Consider the following 20,874-nt stretch of genomic DNA (forward strand, 5'->3'; position numbering starts at 1 on the left):
CGAGTAAATTCTCCATGTATAAGAGCAAGCACAAGCTTGTCGTTTATAATTTCAGTGCACCTCTACCCCAATATAACGCAACCTGATATAACACGAATTCAGATATAACGCGGTAAAGCAGTGCTCCGGGGGGCGGGGCTGTGCACTCCGGCAGATAAAAGCGGGTTCGATATAACGTGGTTTCACCTATAACATGGTAAGATTTTTTGGCTCCCGAGGACAGCATTCTATCGGGGTAGAGGTGTCGATACAAATGCTGGTTAGCTACTGCATGTACAGAAATTAAAACGTTTTATTTCAGAAGTGATATATGGACTCCTGTTGTCAGATTCTAAAATGATCCTTTTCTCTCAGAATCGTTGCCATTTTTCTGACTGTCAGAATAAGCTGACTTTAAACTGTTGTGTTCAATTGGCCACTGAAACCTGCTGGAACATCAGACTGAACCTCTGTGTCGAGTAGTGTCTGCTACCTCCTTTCCTCAGGCTTCATTTTTTCCTTTCCCTTGTTTAGGGGAGGACTGCCCTCTATGGATGGTCCCCATTAGTATTTGTACAAGCGATGACCCCAGCTGTGCCAAAATGCAAGTGCTGATGGACAAGCCAGAGCTGACGTTGGTTTTGAAAGATGTTAAACCAGGCCAGTGGGTGAAGGTGAGTTTGTGCAGAAGGGAACATGTGCATGAGACTTAAATTCAGCCTAATTGAGATGTTCCATTATGCTTCGTTCGGACTATTTGTTTTCCTTTCTTACGCTTTTTTGTGGCAAGCTTGCTGTGCTTCTGGTGGGTCTTGTTGGTTCCATTACCCGGCATTGGCTCTGCTCCATAGTGCTTGCTTAGTGAGGTCCTTTCCCTTGGAGGGTTTGCTTCCAAGAGCGTTCTAGACAACGTAAACTCAAACCATTTAGGAGTCCAAGCTTAGAAAAGCTGAGCGATGCTATTAAACTGAGGCAGCTTTTGAATTGAACTGTGGTGGCTTCTTGTGCCTCCCCATAGCAACCACAGCTTAACTCAGCCCATCCTGGCCAAAAATAGTCCTGTTTATCTTTCATGAGTGTGTAGAGTTTTTATTGGCTATTACCAGGCCAATACAGATCTGCAAGTGAAAAATTCCGCGTTAAGGTCTTCAGTAGATAGTGGTGCGTGTATCAGAATCTAAATGTCAAAACTGAAAAACACTTACCTTGTTGGATTGCTGTCATATGAACTATTTAGGTTAAGGAATAATCATTCTTAAGGTAGAGAAGTACTTTGAAAGGTGACTCCATGAAATAACATTATGGGGGCCAGTCTCTCACTGATTCCATATCAAAAGGGCACTGTCCCATTCTCAACCTTCAGCTACTAAAACACCTTAATCAGGAAATCCAAATTCCATATGGTAACACTGGCATCGATTATCCCATCTCTCCCCCATGGGGCCTGGTTTGTGGCTCTTCCACATCGGCATTCATCCGGCCCACCAGAAATTTCTCCATTTCCTGAGAAAGAAGGAAACCAACTCAAGGTGAACTTGTAAGGCCAGCAGGTAACAAAAAACATAATTGTGTTTGTAAACTGAGATCATTTGATATGGACTCAGTGAGACACGTCTGGAACCCTACAGTGTCATTTCAGAGTCACTTTTCAAAATAGAACTGCAGGGGGGTGCTTGATCTCTGGTCCTGTGGCATTCAAGGATTGTTATATTCGTGGTGTGTTGGGACTTGACAGATTTGACTTCTGCTTGTTTCAGTTGTGTTACTATCTTCTTGAGAAGAGATTTTTCATTCATCTTACTGGCTAGAGTAGAAACACTGCATCCTTGGACTTCAACACAGGGAATTCTACGAGGTGTAAAGTAGGGAGTGTAGGGCCCTGGGTGGGATCCACCAAGATTAACCTTCAGATGTGCCTGTTAAGAATGAGAGAAGCAGAGTTGAGATCATATTGTCCCAAATATCACTTCCTTGCCCTTCTGAGAAAGAATCACCATCCTTTGTTTTGCTTCGCTAAATCAACCCACTGCCTAGTGCAGTTACACCTGCAGAGGTATGAGCTTCCCTCTGTCCTGTTTGGGTGATAAATTCAAAGCCTGGCTGAGCTCATTTACCAGCCCAGACGTGTGAACACCCAGCTTGAGTCACTGAAATGTAATATTATTTCAGTTGACATGCAGTTTATCACATTTACTTACCACACAGCACTTTTACACAGGACAAAGGAGTTTAGTTGTCTTTCTGCAGGGAATAGAAAGAGATCTGCAAAGGTGATTTGGATGGTTTCTAAATATTGCACTGGCATTGCCAATATCAGAATTGAATTGAGCTGGTTGTGGAGTGACATTAGATACCACATTTTTGTTCTTCCTCTGTACTTAGATGTGTTTCTGCACTGCAGTCCCCTTCACTGATTCCTCCAAGACCCAGAATGCTGCAATCTGCCTTCAGACATATACAGATGCATGTCCACGTCACCCCATTCTCAAACAGCTCCACTGGCACTCTGTTCGCTTTAGGCTTCCATTCAGAATTGCCCTCCTTGTTATGGAGTTGATCCAGTCTACCTCATGGAGCTAGTTTCTTTCTGCTCTCTTCCCCACTAATTTTAAATACTAGCCTCTGTCTCCCCCACAAACTCACCACTGATGGTGCAAGAGCTTTCACCTCTGCAGCTCCTGCCATTCTGGATATCTCTGCTTCAGCACACCTTATTTCAGATCTGTTCTCCCTTGTTCATACCTCTTAATTTCTTTTTCCCTCTGTGCTGTGCAAAATAGTTATGATTTTAAATGACTGTGTGGCTGATTCTGCTGCATGTACTGACAAGGACCATTTGAAAACTGTTTCCATATACTCCAGAAGGACAACAGTGTGCTTATTTATTCAGTGCTGGTAATGTTGGTTTTATTTTGGTGTATTTCAGTTAAACCTGGGAACAGTTGGGTTTTACCGTACTCAGTACAGCCCTGACATGCTGGAGAGTTTAATACCAGCGATCCAAGACCTCTCCCTACCCCCTGTGGACAGGCTTGGGCTGCAGAATGATCTCTTCTCTCTGGTGAGCAACATGCTTCCTGCCCTGTGTTGTCCGCTTTACAGCTGATTATTAACGAGAACTCCAGTTACTGTAGCTATCAGTGTCTGAAGAACCAGGCTCTGTTCCTGGAGTCAAAGCACCTTTGGGATTACTGCATACAGAGGATTATTAATGAGCTTTGCACGTTAGAACTTGTACTATAAATTTAAATCCTGTAGCACGAACCTGAGCCTGCAACTCTGTTTTGCTGTTTCCCGCAGGGGTGTTTCAACCTTAGTGTTTTTTATAAACAAATAGTATATGAAAACTTCCCTTGCTTCTCTCACCCGAGTCAGGATTAGTTCCTGATCCCTAAAAGAGTTTTGAGCAAAGGGCTTGTTGGAGAAGCTTGTCAACTGTCTTCCCTCTGGGGACAGAATCCATTTTTATGTCCCACATACTATACACTTTTTTTTTTTAAACTGCATAGGGTTTGAGCATTAGATATGAAACAGTCGACCTCCCCCTTCTCCTTCCCTGAAATTGGCTGGATAAGGTCCTCTTTTGCTGAAAGAAATGACTGGTGGTTTTGGATACAGTGTCATAGCACAGATTTGCATTAAAGCAAGGTGTACAAAGCAAGTTTTGAATATCACCTTTCGAAGATACAAATGTCCCATGAGGTGGGCTCTTGGAGCAGTTACCTCCTGTAACTGAAGTCATACTTTCTTATATTGCCAGTCAGCAATCAGCTGTGGGATTTAAACACGGTTTTGAGACTACATTGACTTCCTGCAACTTTGGAGATAGAAATAGTCTTAAGCTTGTAAAGTATGCCACGGTTTAGCTGCTACAGTTTTTAAGGAGAAGCTGTCAGTAGTTTTTGTCTGTAGCTTAGGTATTGTAAACTGCTCGGAACAAAAATATTTTCATGACACTTTCTAAAAATCAGTTATTTAATTCTTTTCTCATAGTGCTGGAAACAACAATTTTGTGCTAGCGCACAAGAACTGGGAAATGAAACTGACTTCCTTAGTTTCCCTGTCCCAAGTGAATGAAGGGCAAAAAGTAAACAGCAAAAATGGTAACAAGTAAAATTTAGATGTTTAATCCAAAATGAGGTTTCAGTGGACACAGAATCTGACAGGGAGAAAGGAAGATCTGAGGGGGGTTCTGTTTTCAGCCCTAACACAAACATACTGTGACTTTGAGAAAGTTGCTTAAGCTCTGTCCCTCGGTTTTCCCAGTATTATCCTTAGCCTCCTTTTTCTAAAGTGCTTTGTCTGCAGTTCAGATGCACTCTGGGTGCTGTGTATTATTAATAAGAAGGCAGGTGAGAAACTCTCAGTAGACCCATCTTGACACCATCTTTCTCCACACACAAGTGCAGCTCACATTCAGACCCTGTAGACTGTGAAGAGGAAAGAATGTTAAATAACTGTGTGTTGAACTATTGACTGTTTCAAATCTGTTTGGAGATGAGATTAATCTGTCTCTTTTCCTCTCCCAGGCCCGAGCTGGAATCATTAGCACTGTAGATGTTCTAAAAGTCATGGAGGCTTTTGTGAATGAGCCCAATTATACTGTGTGGAGCGACCTGAGCTGTAACCTGGGGATTCTCTCAACTCTCTTGTCCCACACAGACTTCTATGAGGAAATCCAGGTGTTTGTGAAAGATGTCTTTTCACCCATAGGAGAGAGGCTGGGATGGGACCCCAAACCTGGAGAGGGTAGGAGAGGGTTTTATGCTATGGAATTTAATAGTGGTTTTGAAATACTGCTATATGGTGAATAGGTTAAAAAAAATGTGGGTGTGCAAAGCATTTTGAGGGGTGGAGCATTGCTTCTGGTGTGTTTAGAAAAATGTTCCTCATATTTTCCTGCTGCAGTTAAAACCAGCTGACATGGTCAAATCCATCTCACCATGTTTCTCTGCACCTTGAAAGGTCTCTTACCCTAGCTATGAGTCTGATAGTGCAAAGATTGCAAGGCCAATGAAAAGCTTTATTCCTGCACTACTTGTCCTGGACTAATCTGAGCCATGTTGTAGCAAAGCACTGACAGGTATAATGCCCATTTGAGCCTAACTTCAGTGAGGCCAGATTACAGATCTAACTATTTGCATCTAGCCTGCAAAATCCCCTTCTCATGAACCTCTACTCAAAAATCAGTGCACTCTCCAGCAGAACCAGGGGAGTGGAAAAGATCTAGCTTTTTTACACCGCTTCCAAGGATGTGGGAGAGAAGATGATTGTGCATTTATAGCCTGCCCTAATGGCTGTAGGTCATGAATGGAGCTGCTTAAATATTGTCCCAAATTAATTTTTCTCTCTTCCTTACCCTTGTTTATCAGGTCATCTGGATGCACTTCTGAGGGGCCTGGTTTTGGGAAAACTAGGAAAAGCTGGGCATAAGGCAACATTAGAAGAAGCGCGACGTCGGTTTAAGGACCATGTAGAAGGAAAACACATCCTGTCAGCGGACCTGAGAAGTCCTGTAGGTTACTGTGAACTCTACTTCCGAATGGAGTCAACCCCATTTTCACTCTGCCTCTTGTTCTGTACCAAACTCTTGTATTTACAGTGGCCAGAATTAGTCTGAGTCCCGTACTGCAGCACTGCCTGACTAGGTTTTTGTCCCTAAATTAGGTTTGTACAGAGCAGATCTCGCCTTTTGTTTTTGGAATTTTGCTTCTCGCAAGTTTGCAATAATAATTGGAGATATACCAATCAATACCAATCTCCTAGAACTGGAAGGGACCTTGAAAGGTCATCAAGTCCAGCCCCCTGCCTTCACTAGCAGGACCAATTTTTGCCCCCAGATTCCTAAGTGGCCTCCTCAAGGATTGAACTCACAACTCTGGGTTTAGCAGGCCAATGCTCAAACCACTGAGCTATCCCTCCCCCCTCATTGCTTTGGAACTTATTAGTGAACTGATCCCCATCCCCTTTGGCAAGCTAGCAGAAATCAGTATATCAGAATTAAGGTTGCTGTGCCCTATATTGAATTGTGGCTGGCTCCTAGTCAGTAATTCACAGTTTAATCCTTAAATTGCTGGCTTTCTCCAGGCAGCTGACTGAATGCTTATAGATGTTCAGTCTCATGAGGACTAAAATGCTTTATTTAACTGAAATAATTGGGCTTAACATAGGAGTGTTTGGATAAAATTCAGTGGCCTGTGATATATAGGAGGTGAGACCAGATGATCTAATGGTCCCATCTGGCCTTAAACTCTGTTAATCTTTGTATATATATCTGTCACCAGTGAGTTAATGTAGTTTAAGAAAACATTTACTCTTTCACTAGTATGCTATTTAGCTTGTCTAAGGGAAGTGCCACAAAACCCCTAATTACCCCTATCACCAGATCAGGGGTTGAAAATCATATTGGTCTGAGGTCTGGGAGTGACTAGATCAAAGGATTGGTAACAGTTTTAAGATCAGATATCTTGTGAATTACCAGAATCAGGAATGGCATGTGCCTTATCCCACTGGAAATCACTTCACTGTCATTGCTTTCTTGCGACTGCCTCCTGGCACCGCTGTCCCATGTTTAATTTCCAACATGATTTTAGCAGCCAAAATCTCTCTCCCTTTTATAGTTAGATTAAAGCTTGATGGCATTTTTTAAAGTATTGATTTCTAGCTTTGAGGTGTCCTGAAGTGTGACTTGAAGCAGGAGGGCAAGGCGTAAGACAGATCTTTAAAGTTCACTATCTTGTACAGATATTTTCAGGACCAGTAAACTTCTCCAAGATCTGGTCCCAGACCACTGATGAGAGAAATGTATTATTGCAGGTAGCTTATATTGTAAGAGAACTCCTACGAGTACTCTTGTGTATAATATCTTACCTATAGCCTCTTCATCCATGTTGCCATCTTTTCCTCTGTCTTTCCATTTCTAAAAGCCTGCTTTTCAAAGAACCTTCCTTGTGTTCTCTCTTAGGTATATGTAACCGTTTTGAAGCATGGAGATGGTGCTACTTTAGACACTATGCTAAAGGTGAGTGTGCTCTTCTTGTCACCTCAAGATCTGTCCATTTATAAAGCCAGGAACTAAATGTTCTTCCTCACGAACTGATCTGTGAGGCAGTTGGTCTGAAGCTAGTGTTGCTCTCATCTTCTGCAGGTGATGTGGAAACTAGTTTGCCACAGTATTGTTTGGTTACAAATAGTGTTGAGGTGCCATCTAGTGGGCTGCTATGCCTGTTTCCTTAAAACAATGTGCCATTGCTCAAAGGCGTTTGGTGCCTGCTTGACCCTATGTAAACCAAGTGCTGAGTAGTCCAGTGCAGATTACCAGTTGGCTATGTGCCCCATTGCTGGGCAGATAACGTGGAGAGCTGTGGGAGTATTCATAGCCGTGTAGTACCACATGTCCACTTCAGAATCTCCTCTACTTGAATGCCAGCCATGCAGCTCCAATATATTGCGAATGATTTACCATACAGGGTAAGAATCCACATAACGATTGCTCCTAATCTGTGCTGTGTTTAACTTTGCTTACTCTTGTTCTCCGAAGCTACACAAACAAGCAGATATGCAGGAGGAGAAGAACCGAATTGAGCGAGTCCTCGGAGCCATCTCTCAACCTGAACTGATCCAAAAAGTTCTGACCTTTGCACTTTCCGTAAGTTATCAGAGGGGTTGGTGCTTGTCTACCTCATGGGAACAGGGCTATTATAGAGCACCTTGAGGTGGTAGGATGGATGGCTCTAGGGTAGGGTGAAGTATCAACTGCTTTTGAAAAGGACCCACCAACCTTTGGCCTTGTTGCCAAATCTTCTAGAGTCGTGCTGTATCCCATGGTTAATGTGGCATGGTTCTCAAGGCCCCAGTGTCAGGCCCAAGAGGGGTATAGAAGGAAAGTGTGAAGGGGTGTCACCTGTCTTTGTATTTTAATGTTCAGCCCTAGACTGAGGCTGTCTGCCCTCCGTCCCCAGGGTTAGTCATTCTCCTGTTTAACTAGTGTCAGCTCTTCCTCCTGGATTGGCTTCTTGTTCTCTACCTTAAAAAGCCAAAAGGTGTACAGCCTGGGAGAACAGAAGCTGATAGATGCTGCCTACAAGAGCAACCTCTGAAAAGTCCCTTGGGAAATAAAGCAAATGGTCTGTTTCCGAGGACACTGGCTTGAATGTTTGCTTCCTCCTTGTTTGCAGGAAGAGGTACGTCCCCAGGATACCGTGTCTGTTATCGGTGGAGTGGCTGGAAGCAGCAAGCAGGGGAGGAGAGCTGCCTGGAAATTTGTAAAGGACAATTGGGAAGAACTTTATAATCGCTATCAGGGTGGATTCTTAATATCCAGACTAATAAAGGTGTGTGCAGTTGCCTGGGAACTTTGGGCATGTCGTTAATAACATCTAGACAGTTCTAATTAAAATGGTTCTCCGGGCTTAAAAAATAAATATTCTTATCTCTTTTCAGCTATCGGTGGATGGATTTGCAATTGATAAAATGGCTGCAGAGGTTAAGGTAAAACATAATGAAAGAGTGACTAGCTTTCTTTGACAGGCACAGGAGTGGAGTAGCTTTCTCTCTTGACTCTGGCTGTGATTTTGGCCAGGGCACTTAACCTCTGTCTCTCAGGCCTTGTCAACAAGAGAAAGTTCCACTGGTTTAAGTAAATTGGTTTTTAACATGACTTATTTGAACCACTGCAACCCCCCTGTGTGGACGCTTACTTTGGCTTAGTTTAATCTGATGCCTATTCAAGTCAAACTAAACTGCAATAAACCTGGTTTGAACTAGAATAAGTGTCCATGTAGCTTTTTGCACCAGTTTAACTAAATTGGTTTAAAATCATCCCACTAGGTAAACTGATGCAACTTTTGTTATGTAGACTAGCCCTGTTTCCACCATTTGTAAATTGGAATTAAAACCTCCATATGTCAGAAGTGGTGGGGTGGTTAACTATCTAATGTTCATCTTTTTACGATGTAAAGTGCCACGTAAACTATAAAGCAAATTGATTCTAGAGAGGCGGTAGTACCACTATCATTAAGATGGAGATTAGCTTACTGTTTAACAGCTGATTTTTCCAACTCCTCTAAAATTCACATATTTGGATTGTCTTGGACATTCCTGTACCTCATAGGGATCCAGGATTAGTGGTCTAACTCTGAGGTCATTTGGCCTATGGGGTTCCCAAGATACGGTCCCCTTAAAATAATCACGACATCAAAATGTTGTAACTTTTTTTTGTGCGTGTACCTGGGGCTCAAAATGATCTTGCTCTCTCAGGACTGATCTCAGCTAATGTCTAGCTCCCACTTTCTCTCCGGAAAAGCAGTGTTCAAAAAGTTAGAGTCCGAGTTGGACAGCAGCGTGGTTTGAGCCAGAGTCATTTGCCAGCATACAGCTACACTGGGGCAAGCCAGAGTGTTTGCAGACAGTCTGATGTCAGAGCAGGTGACAAGCTTGGGCCATTGAATCCAACCAGCACCCATCTACTGAGAGTCCGTGGCAGCTTTCTGAAAATGTGTTGGGGACAATATTTGCTCTTTGCCTGCAGAGGCGCCTTCTGGAAAGAAATGTCAGATGTGAAAAATGTGTCACATGGCCCTTTTTAAAACCGGTCTCGTCTTAGCCCAGTTGGTCCCAGGGTATCGGAGAGACGAGATCAGGGAGGTAATATCTTTTATTGGACCAACTTCTCTCACCAACAGAAATTGGTCACAGCTCCTCCTTTATTAGAACAGCCGTGGCAAACCTCAAATGAGATTTTTCTCCCACAAACGCTATAGAAGAATCCAACCGTCCACAAACTACAGTAAACATTTTAAAAATTACACTCCAAGCCAAAAGACAGTTTGTGTAGACCTTTCTCATCCCTGTTAAAATGGAAAATCCCTAGTGCAACCATAACAGGTGGGGCTATTGCCCCATCATAATCAGCAGATTCTCCATTTCTTGATGTCTTCAGATCAAGACTGGTTGCCTTTCTGGAAGAGATACTTAAGCCAAACACAAACGATTGGGCTCAATATAGGGGTACCAGGGTGAAATGTAAGGACCTGTGGGATACAGGAGGTCAGACTGGATGATCTAATGGGCTCCTTTAACCTTAAATTCTACGAATCTTTAAATAATATTGCTGTCACACATGGCCTGGAGTAGTGTTTAGTTTTGCAAATTGGGGTCATTTGGTCAAGGGATTTCTCAGATACAGCCCCCCCCAAGAAGCTGGTTTTAATACTCAGATTCTTCTAAAACCCAGACGCATAGTAAGATTGTCGTGAAAATGGATGTGCCGGAGCGGGGCTGGGTTTGACTTTGGGAGATGGGGGGAAGAGCACTCAGTGAGATGAATGAGCCACGTCACATCTCTGCAATCCTCCTGTCCCCTACACAAAACTCCGCCACTTATCCCGAGAAGTGAACAGAGTATTTTGTGGTGCCATTTCCGTCATTATCGATACTATCACCTTGCTCACGAATGTGCTAATTCTCAGTGGCTCTCCTCGTCAATAGAATGAGTTAGTGAGGTTCTGCTGTCGTGGGGAAGAGCTCACTAGTATGCAAAGGAATGGAGTGATTATTCATCCTTATTTTGATAGCATCCTCCGCTTTAATTCTGAAATGCCAAGTGACAGTCTTTAATGGAGAGTTCTCTGGCTGGAATTATTTCCATGTGGTCAACTTCCATTCTCCCAGGGAGTGGAGAGAAGGGCAGGTCTGTGTGCAGCAAAAATGTCTCAGGCCTCCGTGCTCTCAGCAGTGCCCATTCTCCTCTGGGACAGAGGCCCATTTAAAAGCAGCATGTTAGCGAAGGTATTTGTAATCCTAAAGGGCCTCGGGTGTAATTTAGTGTCTTCCAAGTAGCCTAGTGACATTCACACCTTGGATTTGTTTCTCATTTGCTGCCCTCCCATGATGAGATGGCAGCTGGCCCTGTCTTCGTTTAAGCGCAGTTTGCTGTCACAGGGAGTCAGTACGTAGCGGTGGAAGGCTCTGTCTCAACCAGTTTGCAGGAATAACGCTGTGGATTTTCCCAAGCAGAGCAGGCATTTTGCTGTTCCCCTGCCGTACCTGTGGTTATACAAGTAGCCTAGCAAACTAAGAGACCCATCCTGGGGCCTCACTCACCCAGCTACGCTCAGTGACGTCGTCATCCCTTCTACATGAAGGGATGAGTTACTCTACATGAGTAAGGGCCCCAGGAGCGCGAGACGTTGTTTTCGTAGAAATACTTTCTACCCAACTGGTGAATTTGACCATTTAAAAAAGCATATTTTTGTCTATGGCTGTTACCCCTGTATGGATGATTGTGTGTGTTTTATTCAGGCCTTCTTCGAGACTCACCCTGCTCCGTCGGCAGAACGCACTGTCCAGCAGTGCTGTGAAAACATCCTGCTGAATGCAGCTTGGCTGAATCGGGACGCCGAGAGCATCCACCAATATCTCCTGCAGCGCAAGGCCCCGCCAGCCATGGTGTGAATCTGTGCATGTGGCTGCTGCAGTCCTACTGCCTCGTCAGGGGGAGAGGGAGGAGCTACCCAACAGAGGGTTCATATGCCAAGAATTTGGAGTCTTTTCTCAAAGCAATGGGGATTGGACAATGAATGTAGTTAACTGGTTCCTGCTCACACTCCAGAATTAAATTCTATTAAAAAAAAATTATCAGCAATTCAGCAAAAAAAAAAGTCTGTAAATATGATAGTAATAAAATAGAGCATAACAAAACTGTGAAACTTCCTCAAGCCTTGTCAGTGGTTAAAATATTTAACACCCCCTTCCTACACTCTTATTGACAGATGTTCTGTTTTTTTACATCCCCTAAAATGGAAACCAGAGGCTCTGGGTCAGTGGAATTTTGTGATGAGTCTGGGGCAGGAATGGGTTAACACCTCTGTGTAAGACAGAGACGTAGTGCGCGTTGTGTGGAACAGTTCACTATGAAAGGCAGGTAGCTGGTATAACATACTCTGAATCTGTGCATAAATTCCACTTGCGTGGTTTTTTGGGAGATTATTTTCCTGCAACCTCCAATCAAATCCAAGGATAGTAGGTGCCCCCCCACCCCATCCCTTCTGTGTCACCTCTTGGCAAAAAGAAAAATGTTCTGTTGCTCTTTGGTTTTTCTCCTTGGTTCCACTTGCTGATGTCCTTCTTAGAGATAAAGGAATTGTTAAAGAAACATCTTTCACAGCCACATTGAATAAGAGATCAATTCATGCAATATTTTTTTCCTTATTAAATGCACCCTTAAAATGCATGTGAATGAGGAGCTAGAGTAGTGTGTGACTGGTTCCCCGCGGGCACCGTTACTTGTTTAAAAGATCTAGCTTGTCCAGCCTCCTCACAGTCATAGCCACACCTGCTTTTATTTTTGTTCCTTTGCTGTGATGTTGATGGTCATTCAGGAGCCTTAAATTAGTGATAACTGGTGTGACTTAGATGAAGTCTAAGCTGTGTGCCATCATTGACTTCACCAAACGGCATGGCCTACTAATCAGACACCACCACCTAATGAACGAACGTTTGAGTTCCCACGGTTTTTTCTTTTAACAGGAATTCATATTTGGTGTGGCTTAACTGTGTTTCAGAAGGTCATCAGACTAACTGTCCGACTGCTTCCCTGAAATTTTTTGTGCTATTGTTTTAAAATAAAAAATTAAAACAGTTGGCGTTAATAAAAATGTCAATGTGAAATCGATGTCCTGCTTTTTGTGTTCTGTTCAAGGCCCGACGAGGCGTTGCTGCTTCAGATTAATCGTCGCAGCTTGGAAAGCTGCTTAAATGTCCATAGACGCTGTTGGTCATTTGTCCACTGTGGCTTTAACTGTCCAAAGGAGCACTTGTCCTTCCGCCTTTTTGTCCCTCCTGCAGCCATTGGTAGGGTATTGGGGTGGCTGGATGAGCTAACCAAATGGAGATCAGAAGACCTGTATATCTTGTATAGCATTTTGCATACAGCCTATATCCCAAACACGAAAGAACTAATAACCGAGGGACAGAATTTACGAGGTGTAGACAAGGGAGAAGAGATTCCCAATCTCAACTGAAAACATGAAAAGTTGGGGTGGTAGCGATGCAGGAAGATGGTTAAAGTGGCAGGAGCTGCAGAGGAGCTTTTGTACCAGCAGAGGTGAGATTATCTAGCAGTGCAGAGAAAGGGAAATAAAATAGAAACTAGTTGTATAAAGACCCCTGGCGCAAGTCATCACAGGCTTTAAAAACCAAGGAGGGAGCTTGGAGCTGAATCCTGAAATGGAAAAGGAACCAGCAAAGGCGACAGAATTGGGTTAATGTGGCAGGGAGGAGAATTTTGCATAAGCTATAGGCAGGAAAGCTGGGACTTAAAGCTACAGAAGAATGCTCAAGGCACGGATCCCTTGAGCAATGATGCTGAGTCAAGGCAGTGATGTACATGGGTAACAGGCAGCTTTATTGCTATGTGGGCTCTTGGTCTGCAAAACGCCAGCATCCCTAGAATTGGTGCGGCTATATGGTCAGAAATGTGATTTAAATAGGCAGTCGGTCGGCTCCCTATGCGTTCTGCATCATAGCGACTTAATTTACTGACCAAAACAAATTTTTTTCGCCGCATCAGGGCTGCAGCGCCAGTGTAACTGCAGATGAGCAAGCTGGTTTCTCTTCTGCCTCTTGTGCGCTGACAAAATAACCTGCCAAGTTCTCCTTCCAGTGTGAGTGGTGATGTATGAAGAGAAAAGAATGCTGTTTGGGTTTGTGACACCAGATGCAGCTGCTAAGTTAAGACCATCTCATTTTGACTTGTAAACGAAGCATGTTTGATTTGCAAGTTATTGAGGTAGAACAACAAAAAATAACTTTGTGGTCACTGTTCAGTTGGCTGACTAACAAACTGAAAGCTTGGGTCTTTCTTCTGGATCCAGGAGAATGGAGCTAGGTTGGATCCCGGATGAAGATAAATCTCATTTATTTTGTCCACGTCCATCCAATCATCCTGCAACTTGGCACAAACTGGCACCCTGTCTAAAGAGATCCAGGCTAGGAATGGCAGGAGTTGCTGCAGATCAGGCTTTTGGTGCCTTGGTGGAGCTTGACCTGAGGCTTGGGCGATGAACAACAGGAGTTTTGCCGGTTAGGAGTGAGGTGTATTTTGCTACGCTGTGTGCAGCCCGTGGTTGGAACATCAGGGATGATTATAGGTAACCTCCATGTCAGCTCATTAAACAAGGGCTCCACTGTGTTGTATTTGGAAGTTAAGCCCATGAAATGTTACACAGAATTATTTGTTCTTTTTTTTCCCTTCTAGTCTGTTTCACTCTTTATCCAACTAGCTCCCCAGTGAGATCTAAATTAGGCAGGAAGTCGGAGACCTACCGCACGGAAAGCAATAGTAAAAGCTTTCCTAGCCTGCTTTGGAGAAGTTTGCTTCCGTTCCATCCCATCACTGGCCTGGCTGCTGCGAAATACCCCCAAATCTATTCTCCCTGCAAGAACCTTGGTACTAGGCTGACTCGCATCCCAAGATGGTTTGTGGACAAATCTAGAACGAATCTGTTACCCCACGTTTCAGTGAGGGAGGATTTCTGAGGGTCTCGGCTGACAATCTGGGTATATTCTACGTGCCTATTAAGGCCTATAGCTCCTGGTCGTGGCTGCATCCCTAAGAGCAAGTGAGAAGCAGCGTGTGACGTGCAAGAGTGGAACTCCTGGGTTCTAATCCTGGTGACTTTGACACTTCGGATGAGTAATCCTATGCCTCGTTTTACCCAGCCTTGGGTACCACACTTGCCCCCTAAGCAGGCTGAGGTTTGAGTTCATCTTAAACACTAAGATGCTGTCGTGAAAGGTTCCTTACCCCCTTCCCATGTTCCTCTGCATACTGGAGTGGAGGGCTATGGAAATGGTGCACCGGTGCCTCAGCCTCAGGGACTCTGCTGTTGGTTTCTGCCCCAGACTGGTTGTGCTGTGATTGCAACCATCCACATCCTATGTGGAATGTCCCTTTAAAGGTGCAGGAGCTTTGCGTGTGCTAGAAGGCAGGTGGGCTTTGCTAAGCTCCATGAGCGAACCAGCCCCACTTGGAAATGGTGCTCCTGAGCCCTGCTTTGGTTTTCTGACAGCTGTGCCAAAGCTGCTCATTTGAATCCCAGTCAACCGAGGTGCTGTGTAGGTTTGGAACAGATGCTGCTCCTAGCACAGAGCTCACTTCCTGCTCTGCGCAAAGGGAGGCGGGGCTTCCCTGAGCACAAAGCATCAAAGCAATAGAAATGTGCTGGTTGCTTTTCTTTGGGTGGAAGGTTTAACCGTCTGATCTCTCTACACCTAAGGCTACCAGGACCTAAGAAAGTTAAATAATATTTTAAAATAAATTCCCTTGATTATGCCATAACCCCCCAACTTAGATCATTAAAACTCAGCTTTTAAAAAATACAGACCTCAAACTCTTTCCTTCCTATGGTTTGTTCGCTTTTGCCATTTTCTCAGCTTGGACCATGAAAGTAGCCTAGTTTCAATTTACCTACAGTCCTCCTCAATTTCCTTTTCAAGTTCTCATCCACCTGCACTTCCATGTCTGGACTGCAAATGCTTCAGAGGATGATTTTGGTTTCAACTCTCCACTGGCATTTTTAAAATGTCATTGAAATACTTACATTGGTTTCAAGTTTTATGTAAACTTTTTATAAAAATGGAGAGGTTGCATTTGACTTGAATTTTTGTTTACTTAGGAATCCACTGATGTTTTTCTACTCAGTACGTCATAGCCTATCAATTCTGCAGCGGCGGCTCCAGGCACCAGCGCTCCAAGCAAGCCGTGGGGGGGTGCCCTGCGAGGGCGGCAGTCAGGCAGCCTTCGGCAGCTTGCCTGCAGGAGGTCCCCGGTCCTGCGGATTTGGCAGTGATTCGGCGGCGGGTACGCTGAAGCCACGGGACCGGCGGACCTCCTGCAGGCACGTCGCCAAAGCCACAGGACTGGAGACCTCCCACAGGCGCGTCACCAAATCCACGGGACCGGCGGACCTCCCGCAGGTGCGCTGCCAAAGGCAGCCTGCCTGCTGTGCTTGGGGCAGCAAAAAAGCTAGAGCCGCCCCTGCAATTCTGCTACCTCATCTGAAGCAGATAGATACAAGCAGGCCTCAAACTCTAGATGCAGACTTCTAGTTGGTCCTGTCTGGGAAAGGATGCCAACTATAGCCTTCATTTTAGCCTCTAGGACCCTGATCCGAATGCAGCCAGTCTTGGTTGAGATCGGGAATTATGATCACCTGACAGTTTGATAGTCCATGTGAAGTAACTTGATCAATTCAATTTGGAGTGGGCAGGCATCTGCATGATAAAATACACTGTGCTTGTTAGCCGAAGTCTGAGCTCTTGGGAGTAGTCGTCATGGCTGGTACCAGTAAGACGCTTGTGCTACTGAGCCTAGGGCTATCAACCCAGCTCTTTTCAAAAAGATTAAATTCACAGTGTTCGAGCCTTTGGACAAGGAGCTTGACGACTTTTTGAGCAATGTCCCAGTCTCTAAATCTTACACAGAATGTGTCGTCCCTGCAGGCGGCTGGGTACTCATTACATGAACATCCTACTGTTCATCTGAGAGACTTTTCACTAGTTAACACAATCTGCCTTAGCCCGTGAGAACCCCCGCCCCCTGAACTCCGTGGAAAGTGGGGAATACGTTAGCTACCCCAATTTATTCCTTGCACCCCTCCCCAGGCTCAGAACTATTCTAGTGACAGTCCGGTAAAGGCAGGGTTGTGGCTAGCTCAAGTCTAGTACACTTCCCTTGACGCGAGGCTGGAGGCCAGGCAAGAGGAAAGCGTGCTGCAGCTCTTCTAGCCACAAGCACGGGGGAGCGAGCAGCATTCTGCTCCGAGAGTGCAAAGGATCATAAGGCACAGGCAATGCAACGTGGCTCGGGCACTAGACGCAGCATTAGGCAGAGCAGTGGGCAGCGGGCTGGCTCGGAAGGGATGTTTGTCCTCACCTAGCTGGGTTCAGCCGAACCCAAAGGATCTGTTCATTCAAGTGAAGCTGCAAGTGCGTGAAAATGCAGCTGTGCAGGTGCAGTCTCCAAGCTGCTCTGTTGCCCGGGAGGGTGACGATGTGCTGCTCTCCCAGGGGCTACGCTCACTGGTTTGGTTTATGCCAAGCACCAGGCCCAGGGCCTCAAAGGGATTAGGTGCTTCAGCGGGTACGTCTACACTGCAAAGAGCCCAGGCCAACTGACCTGGGCTGGTGGAGGTTGAGTGGCAGGGCAGATGTTCCTGCTGTGCTGGAGGCCAGGGTCTGAACCCAGCAAGGGGTGCGGGGGGGGGGGGGGGATGTCTCAGAGCCCAAGCTCCACCCAGTAGCGCAAGCCCCAGCCACTCGAGCAGGGCTCTGGGACTTGCTGCCACGGGTCTTTGTTTGCAATGGAGAGGTACCCACGGTCGGTCGGAGCTTGGTAGTCTGGAGCTGGCTACGGTAGCCGCTGAATGTCCCCTGGCCTGCCACGGAAACGCCTCCTCATCCTGCACTGGAGGTAAAAGACCTTGGGCCGCTTCATTAATGGCAAGTGAGAGGGAAGGAAAAAGGTGACCATCTACCTGCTGCTTAAACTCCTCCAGAGGGGAAAGGACAAACCTGCTCTGTTCTCCGTTCAGCGGGTGGGGAAGTGTGTGTATGAAATCCCAGGGCACAGCTTGACCCCGCCGTACTGCTGATCCTGTTTATGTTACAGGGCTGGGCTGACTCCAAAGGCTTGTCTACACTTGTGTGTTAATTCCGCTTCAGGTAGGGTGGGGGGGACCCAAGCCTAAGGAACCACCTGGCATTGCAGGAAGTAGTGTGGGTAGGTCAATAGGTTGGGGCTATTTTCCTCTGCCTCAGCCCTGCCATTGCACAAGGGGTAACGGTGGGGAGGCGCTTTCCTTTCCATGAGACACATACACGGGAGCTCTGACTCATGTGTGGGTCTTAAAAATTCCCTGGAGCTTTTCACCAGTGCCGGGTTCAGTGCTGGAGTCCTGCTCTAATCCAGTTTGGGGTAATTACATCCCCCCACCCTAAATTCCACCCACATTCTCAACCAGCTGTGGTATCCTCCTTCACTTCCTGTCCTAAACTCAGGTAATATCCCTTTGCCTGGTTGAACTCTTGGTGCGTTCCACCCCAGAAGTGGCTGCGTTTCTGGCTATGCCTACGTTTGCTTCCTCGCTGTTGCACCTTCTTCATAGGCGGGTGTGAGTGTAGACACAGCTCCAAGTGTCTGACCAGCATTTTCACTCCTGTCCAAACCTTGTTTGTACTTCAGGAGCATGTAAGGGGCCTCACCTGCGATCAGGCACTCAGCCATGCTACAAGGAGCTAGGAAGAGAGAGTCCCTGCTCCCCAGAGCTTTCAATCTGTGGTGTTGGACTGTCAAAGGAGCAGCCGAATCCCACTGAATTTCAGTCCACGTCATTTAAGAGCATAGCCAAAAAGGTGGCAGGGGAAGGGACTTTCTCACAGTTACACATTAGAGCCAAGAATAGACCCTAGCTCTCCTGCCATGTACACCGACTGCCCTCTCCACTCCACCACTCTGCCGCCTTTAAGCTGAGCCTCTCAAAGCTGTACCCACGTTTAGCCTTGCAATGAAGCTCGCCCCTTTTACAGCTAGGGCAACCGAGGCACCGAGCAGTTCAGTGACTCATTCAAGGTCACGCGGTGAGCTACAGTTGGCAGGAAAACCCAGCACCCCCACCCCAGGCGTCTGCCCTAACCACTGAACCGTGCTCCCGGAGTTAGGAATAGAACCGAGGAGGCCTGGCATTCCCAGTTCTCGCTTGAACCCCTCCACCCCGATGGAAGTAGCGTGTCCCCAGAGTACCTGTGACTGGGTTGAGCGTTGGTCTAAAGGTCAGCTGTTTATCTGGAGGGGGATTCCAGGATTTCCCTCCCTGCTTCAGCTAGTCAGTGTCTGAAAACAGGCTGATACAAGCCCGTTGCACCACGAACGCGGAGCACACCATTTATGGCAGTGAAGAACAGGAGCGTGCATCCATCACAAGAGAACAGCCCCAGCTGCAGTCAGGCCAATCAGAGCCGATGCTGCAATCTCAGTTCTCTGCTCAAGCCTGATTTTACATTAGGTTCCAGTGCTTTGATTTCTACCGGGGGGGGGGGGCAGATTTGTACGGGGCGCCTTAGCCCCTCGCTCCTTGGCTGTCCTGCAGGAGCACACCCCGAGGGAAGGCCCTGCCGTAGGGCAGGCGGATGCGTCGAGCTGTGCATAACACCGAGTTTCATAAAACTCCAGCCGCGCGTGCCGAAGGGTTGGCGTTTTTCACACGTGCTCTAATGCTCGCGCTTAGCCAGAGCCAGGCCACCCTATGGTCAAACCCAGCAGCTGGGGCCGTTTCGGGTGGCACCGACGTGCAAGTTATTGGCACTGCGATTCCAACCCCAAACGGTGCTGTCTGAGCTGTTTCACCTTGAGCCATTTGCCTGGCTAGCGGAGGGACCCCAGAGAGGAGGCTCCTTCCCCTGAATAACATCTCACAGCCGGTTCGTGAGTTGAGCCGCAAATAGGACGTGGTCTTAGCCAGTGTAGCTGTGAATTCTGCACAACCCTCTGCCCATTCCTGGGGCCCCGTCTGACGATCTCAAAGCACTTTACGGGCATGAACTCTGCCTCCTAACATTCTGACCAAGGCTCAGCCCTGAGCGTATGTCATCACGACAGAGTTAACCTGGGTCTGGGCACCTAGCTTAGCCCATGCAAATCCCCTGGGTCCGAGTGCTGCTCTGCTGTGAGCACCGTGGCTCAGCCAGCTGGGATGAGGGTCTCCCAGGTGGCCCCGCTGCTCATGGGCTGCGTCGACATGCAGCAGGCCATGGGGAAGATGTGGGTGAATCACCAAAGTGGTGCCTATGAACTGGGGGGAGCCTTCTGGTGCAGGATAATACAGCCCTGAGGGAATTGTGCAAAGGCTCCGGAAGACGACGCACCCGAGAGAAGTAACTGGGGTTATAGCCTGTGTCCACACTGAGGTTAAACCAGAACCTGAGCGCTGACCTACACCCCTAGCCGGGCAAGCCAGCCTGCCTTCAGAGCACCTCCAGAGCAGCTCAGATTTTCTGTGTGCGGACCTGGGTTAACACTGCGGCAAAGAGTAGCCAGACCCTGTTTTACAGATGGAGCCTGAGGCAGAGAGAGCCACAGGGACATCCATTAAGGCAGCGGCAAAGCTGAGGCTAGACCCAGAGGTCCCAACTCCCGGCCCTTCTCTTTTATTTCCTCCCTTTTGACTATATTAAGCTCAGCTCCACTCACCAGCTGTATGTAATACAGTCCAAATGGGCCGGGGGCCAATGGATATTCCCTGTGATGCACGTACCCTCGCTGTAAGACAGCCTCCTTTGCGCTATTGCTAGACTCGTCTCCCTGACTGAGGCTGTTGCTATGGGCGCTTGAGATTGCTCTGCCATGCACGAGCTGGCTAGGTCGTTAGTCCCCCGTCTGCCGGGCAATAGCTACTTCGGTGACTCACCCTGAAGTACAGCAGGACTGGAAGTCCGTGGCGTTGTCTGGAGGACCAGATTCTTCCTTTCCAGGGCTAAACTGTTGGGCAGCGTTACTGGGAGGCTGTCAAACGGCTCCAACGGTCCACCCCAGAGGGAGGTCACATTTCAACACTGGCTGAGCAATCCCTATGCAGCATTACTCAGCTGTTACACAACCCCCGCATTCCACCCCAGAGGTGGCTGCATTTCAGCGCTCGGCGAGCAATCCCGGCACAGCGTTGCTCTTAAACACCTCAGAGGTGGCTGCCCTTCGCTGGTGGGGTGAGTGATACCATATTGATTTGTTACAGTTTGAAAGCACTCTGGGATTCTTCAGGATGAAATGGCAGGTAACGTTAGTCCTCAAGAACCACCTGTAGGACACCACTTGAAGACGACTTGGGCGCTTCAGCTTGG

The 20,874-nt window shown here is 46.7% G+C and overlaps 1 protein-coding gene and 1 long non-coding RNA gene across 2 annotated transcripts in view; one reads left to right on the top strand and one right to left on the bottom strand.

Annotated features, from left to right (window-relative positions):
- NPEPPS (aminopeptidase puromycin sensitive) overlaps window positions 1-12,652 on the top strand; it is a 55,472-nt gene extending 42,820 nt beyond the window's left edge. Inside the window, exons 15-23 of the mRNA XM_044999535.1 lie at window positions 514-653; window positions 2,906-3,040; window positions 4,509-4,728; window positions 5,352-5,494; window positions 6,944-7,000; window positions 7,520-7,627; window positions 8,157-8,312; window positions 8,422-8,469; window positions 11,281-12,652. Coding sequence (XP_044855470.1) covers window positions 514-653; window positions 2,906-3,040; window positions 4,509-4,728; window positions 5,352-5,494; window positions 6,944-7,000; window positions 7,520-7,627; window positions 8,157-8,312; window positions 8,422-8,469; window positions 11,281-11,433 — 1,160 coding nt within the window. The 3' untranslated portion in view covers window positions 11,434-12,652. The remainder of the gene's footprint in view (window positions 1-513; window positions 654-2,905; window positions 3,041-4,508; window positions 4,729-5,351; window positions 5,495-6,943; window positions 7,001-7,519; window positions 7,628-8,156; window positions 8,313-8,421; window positions 8,470-11,280) is intronic.
- On the bottom strand, window positions 647-18,934 carry LOC123356341. The gene is made up of 3 exons (XR_006575332.1): window positions 18,782-18,934; window positions 1,185-1,895; window positions 647-1,097 (listed from the first exon to the last, which is right to left on the bottom strand). It is a non-coding gene; the product is annotated as an uncharacterized LOC123356341 (long non-coding RNA).
- Window positions 18,935-20,874: the final 1,940 nt, after the last annotated feature.

Source organism: Mauremys mutica, chromosome 25 (assembly GCF_020497125.1).
Source record: "Mauremys mutica isolate MM-2020 ecotype Southern chromosome 25, ASM2049712v1, whole genome shotgun sequence".
Lineage (NCBI taxonomy): Eukaryota > Metazoa > Chordata > Testudines > Geoemydidae > Mauremys > Mauremys mutica.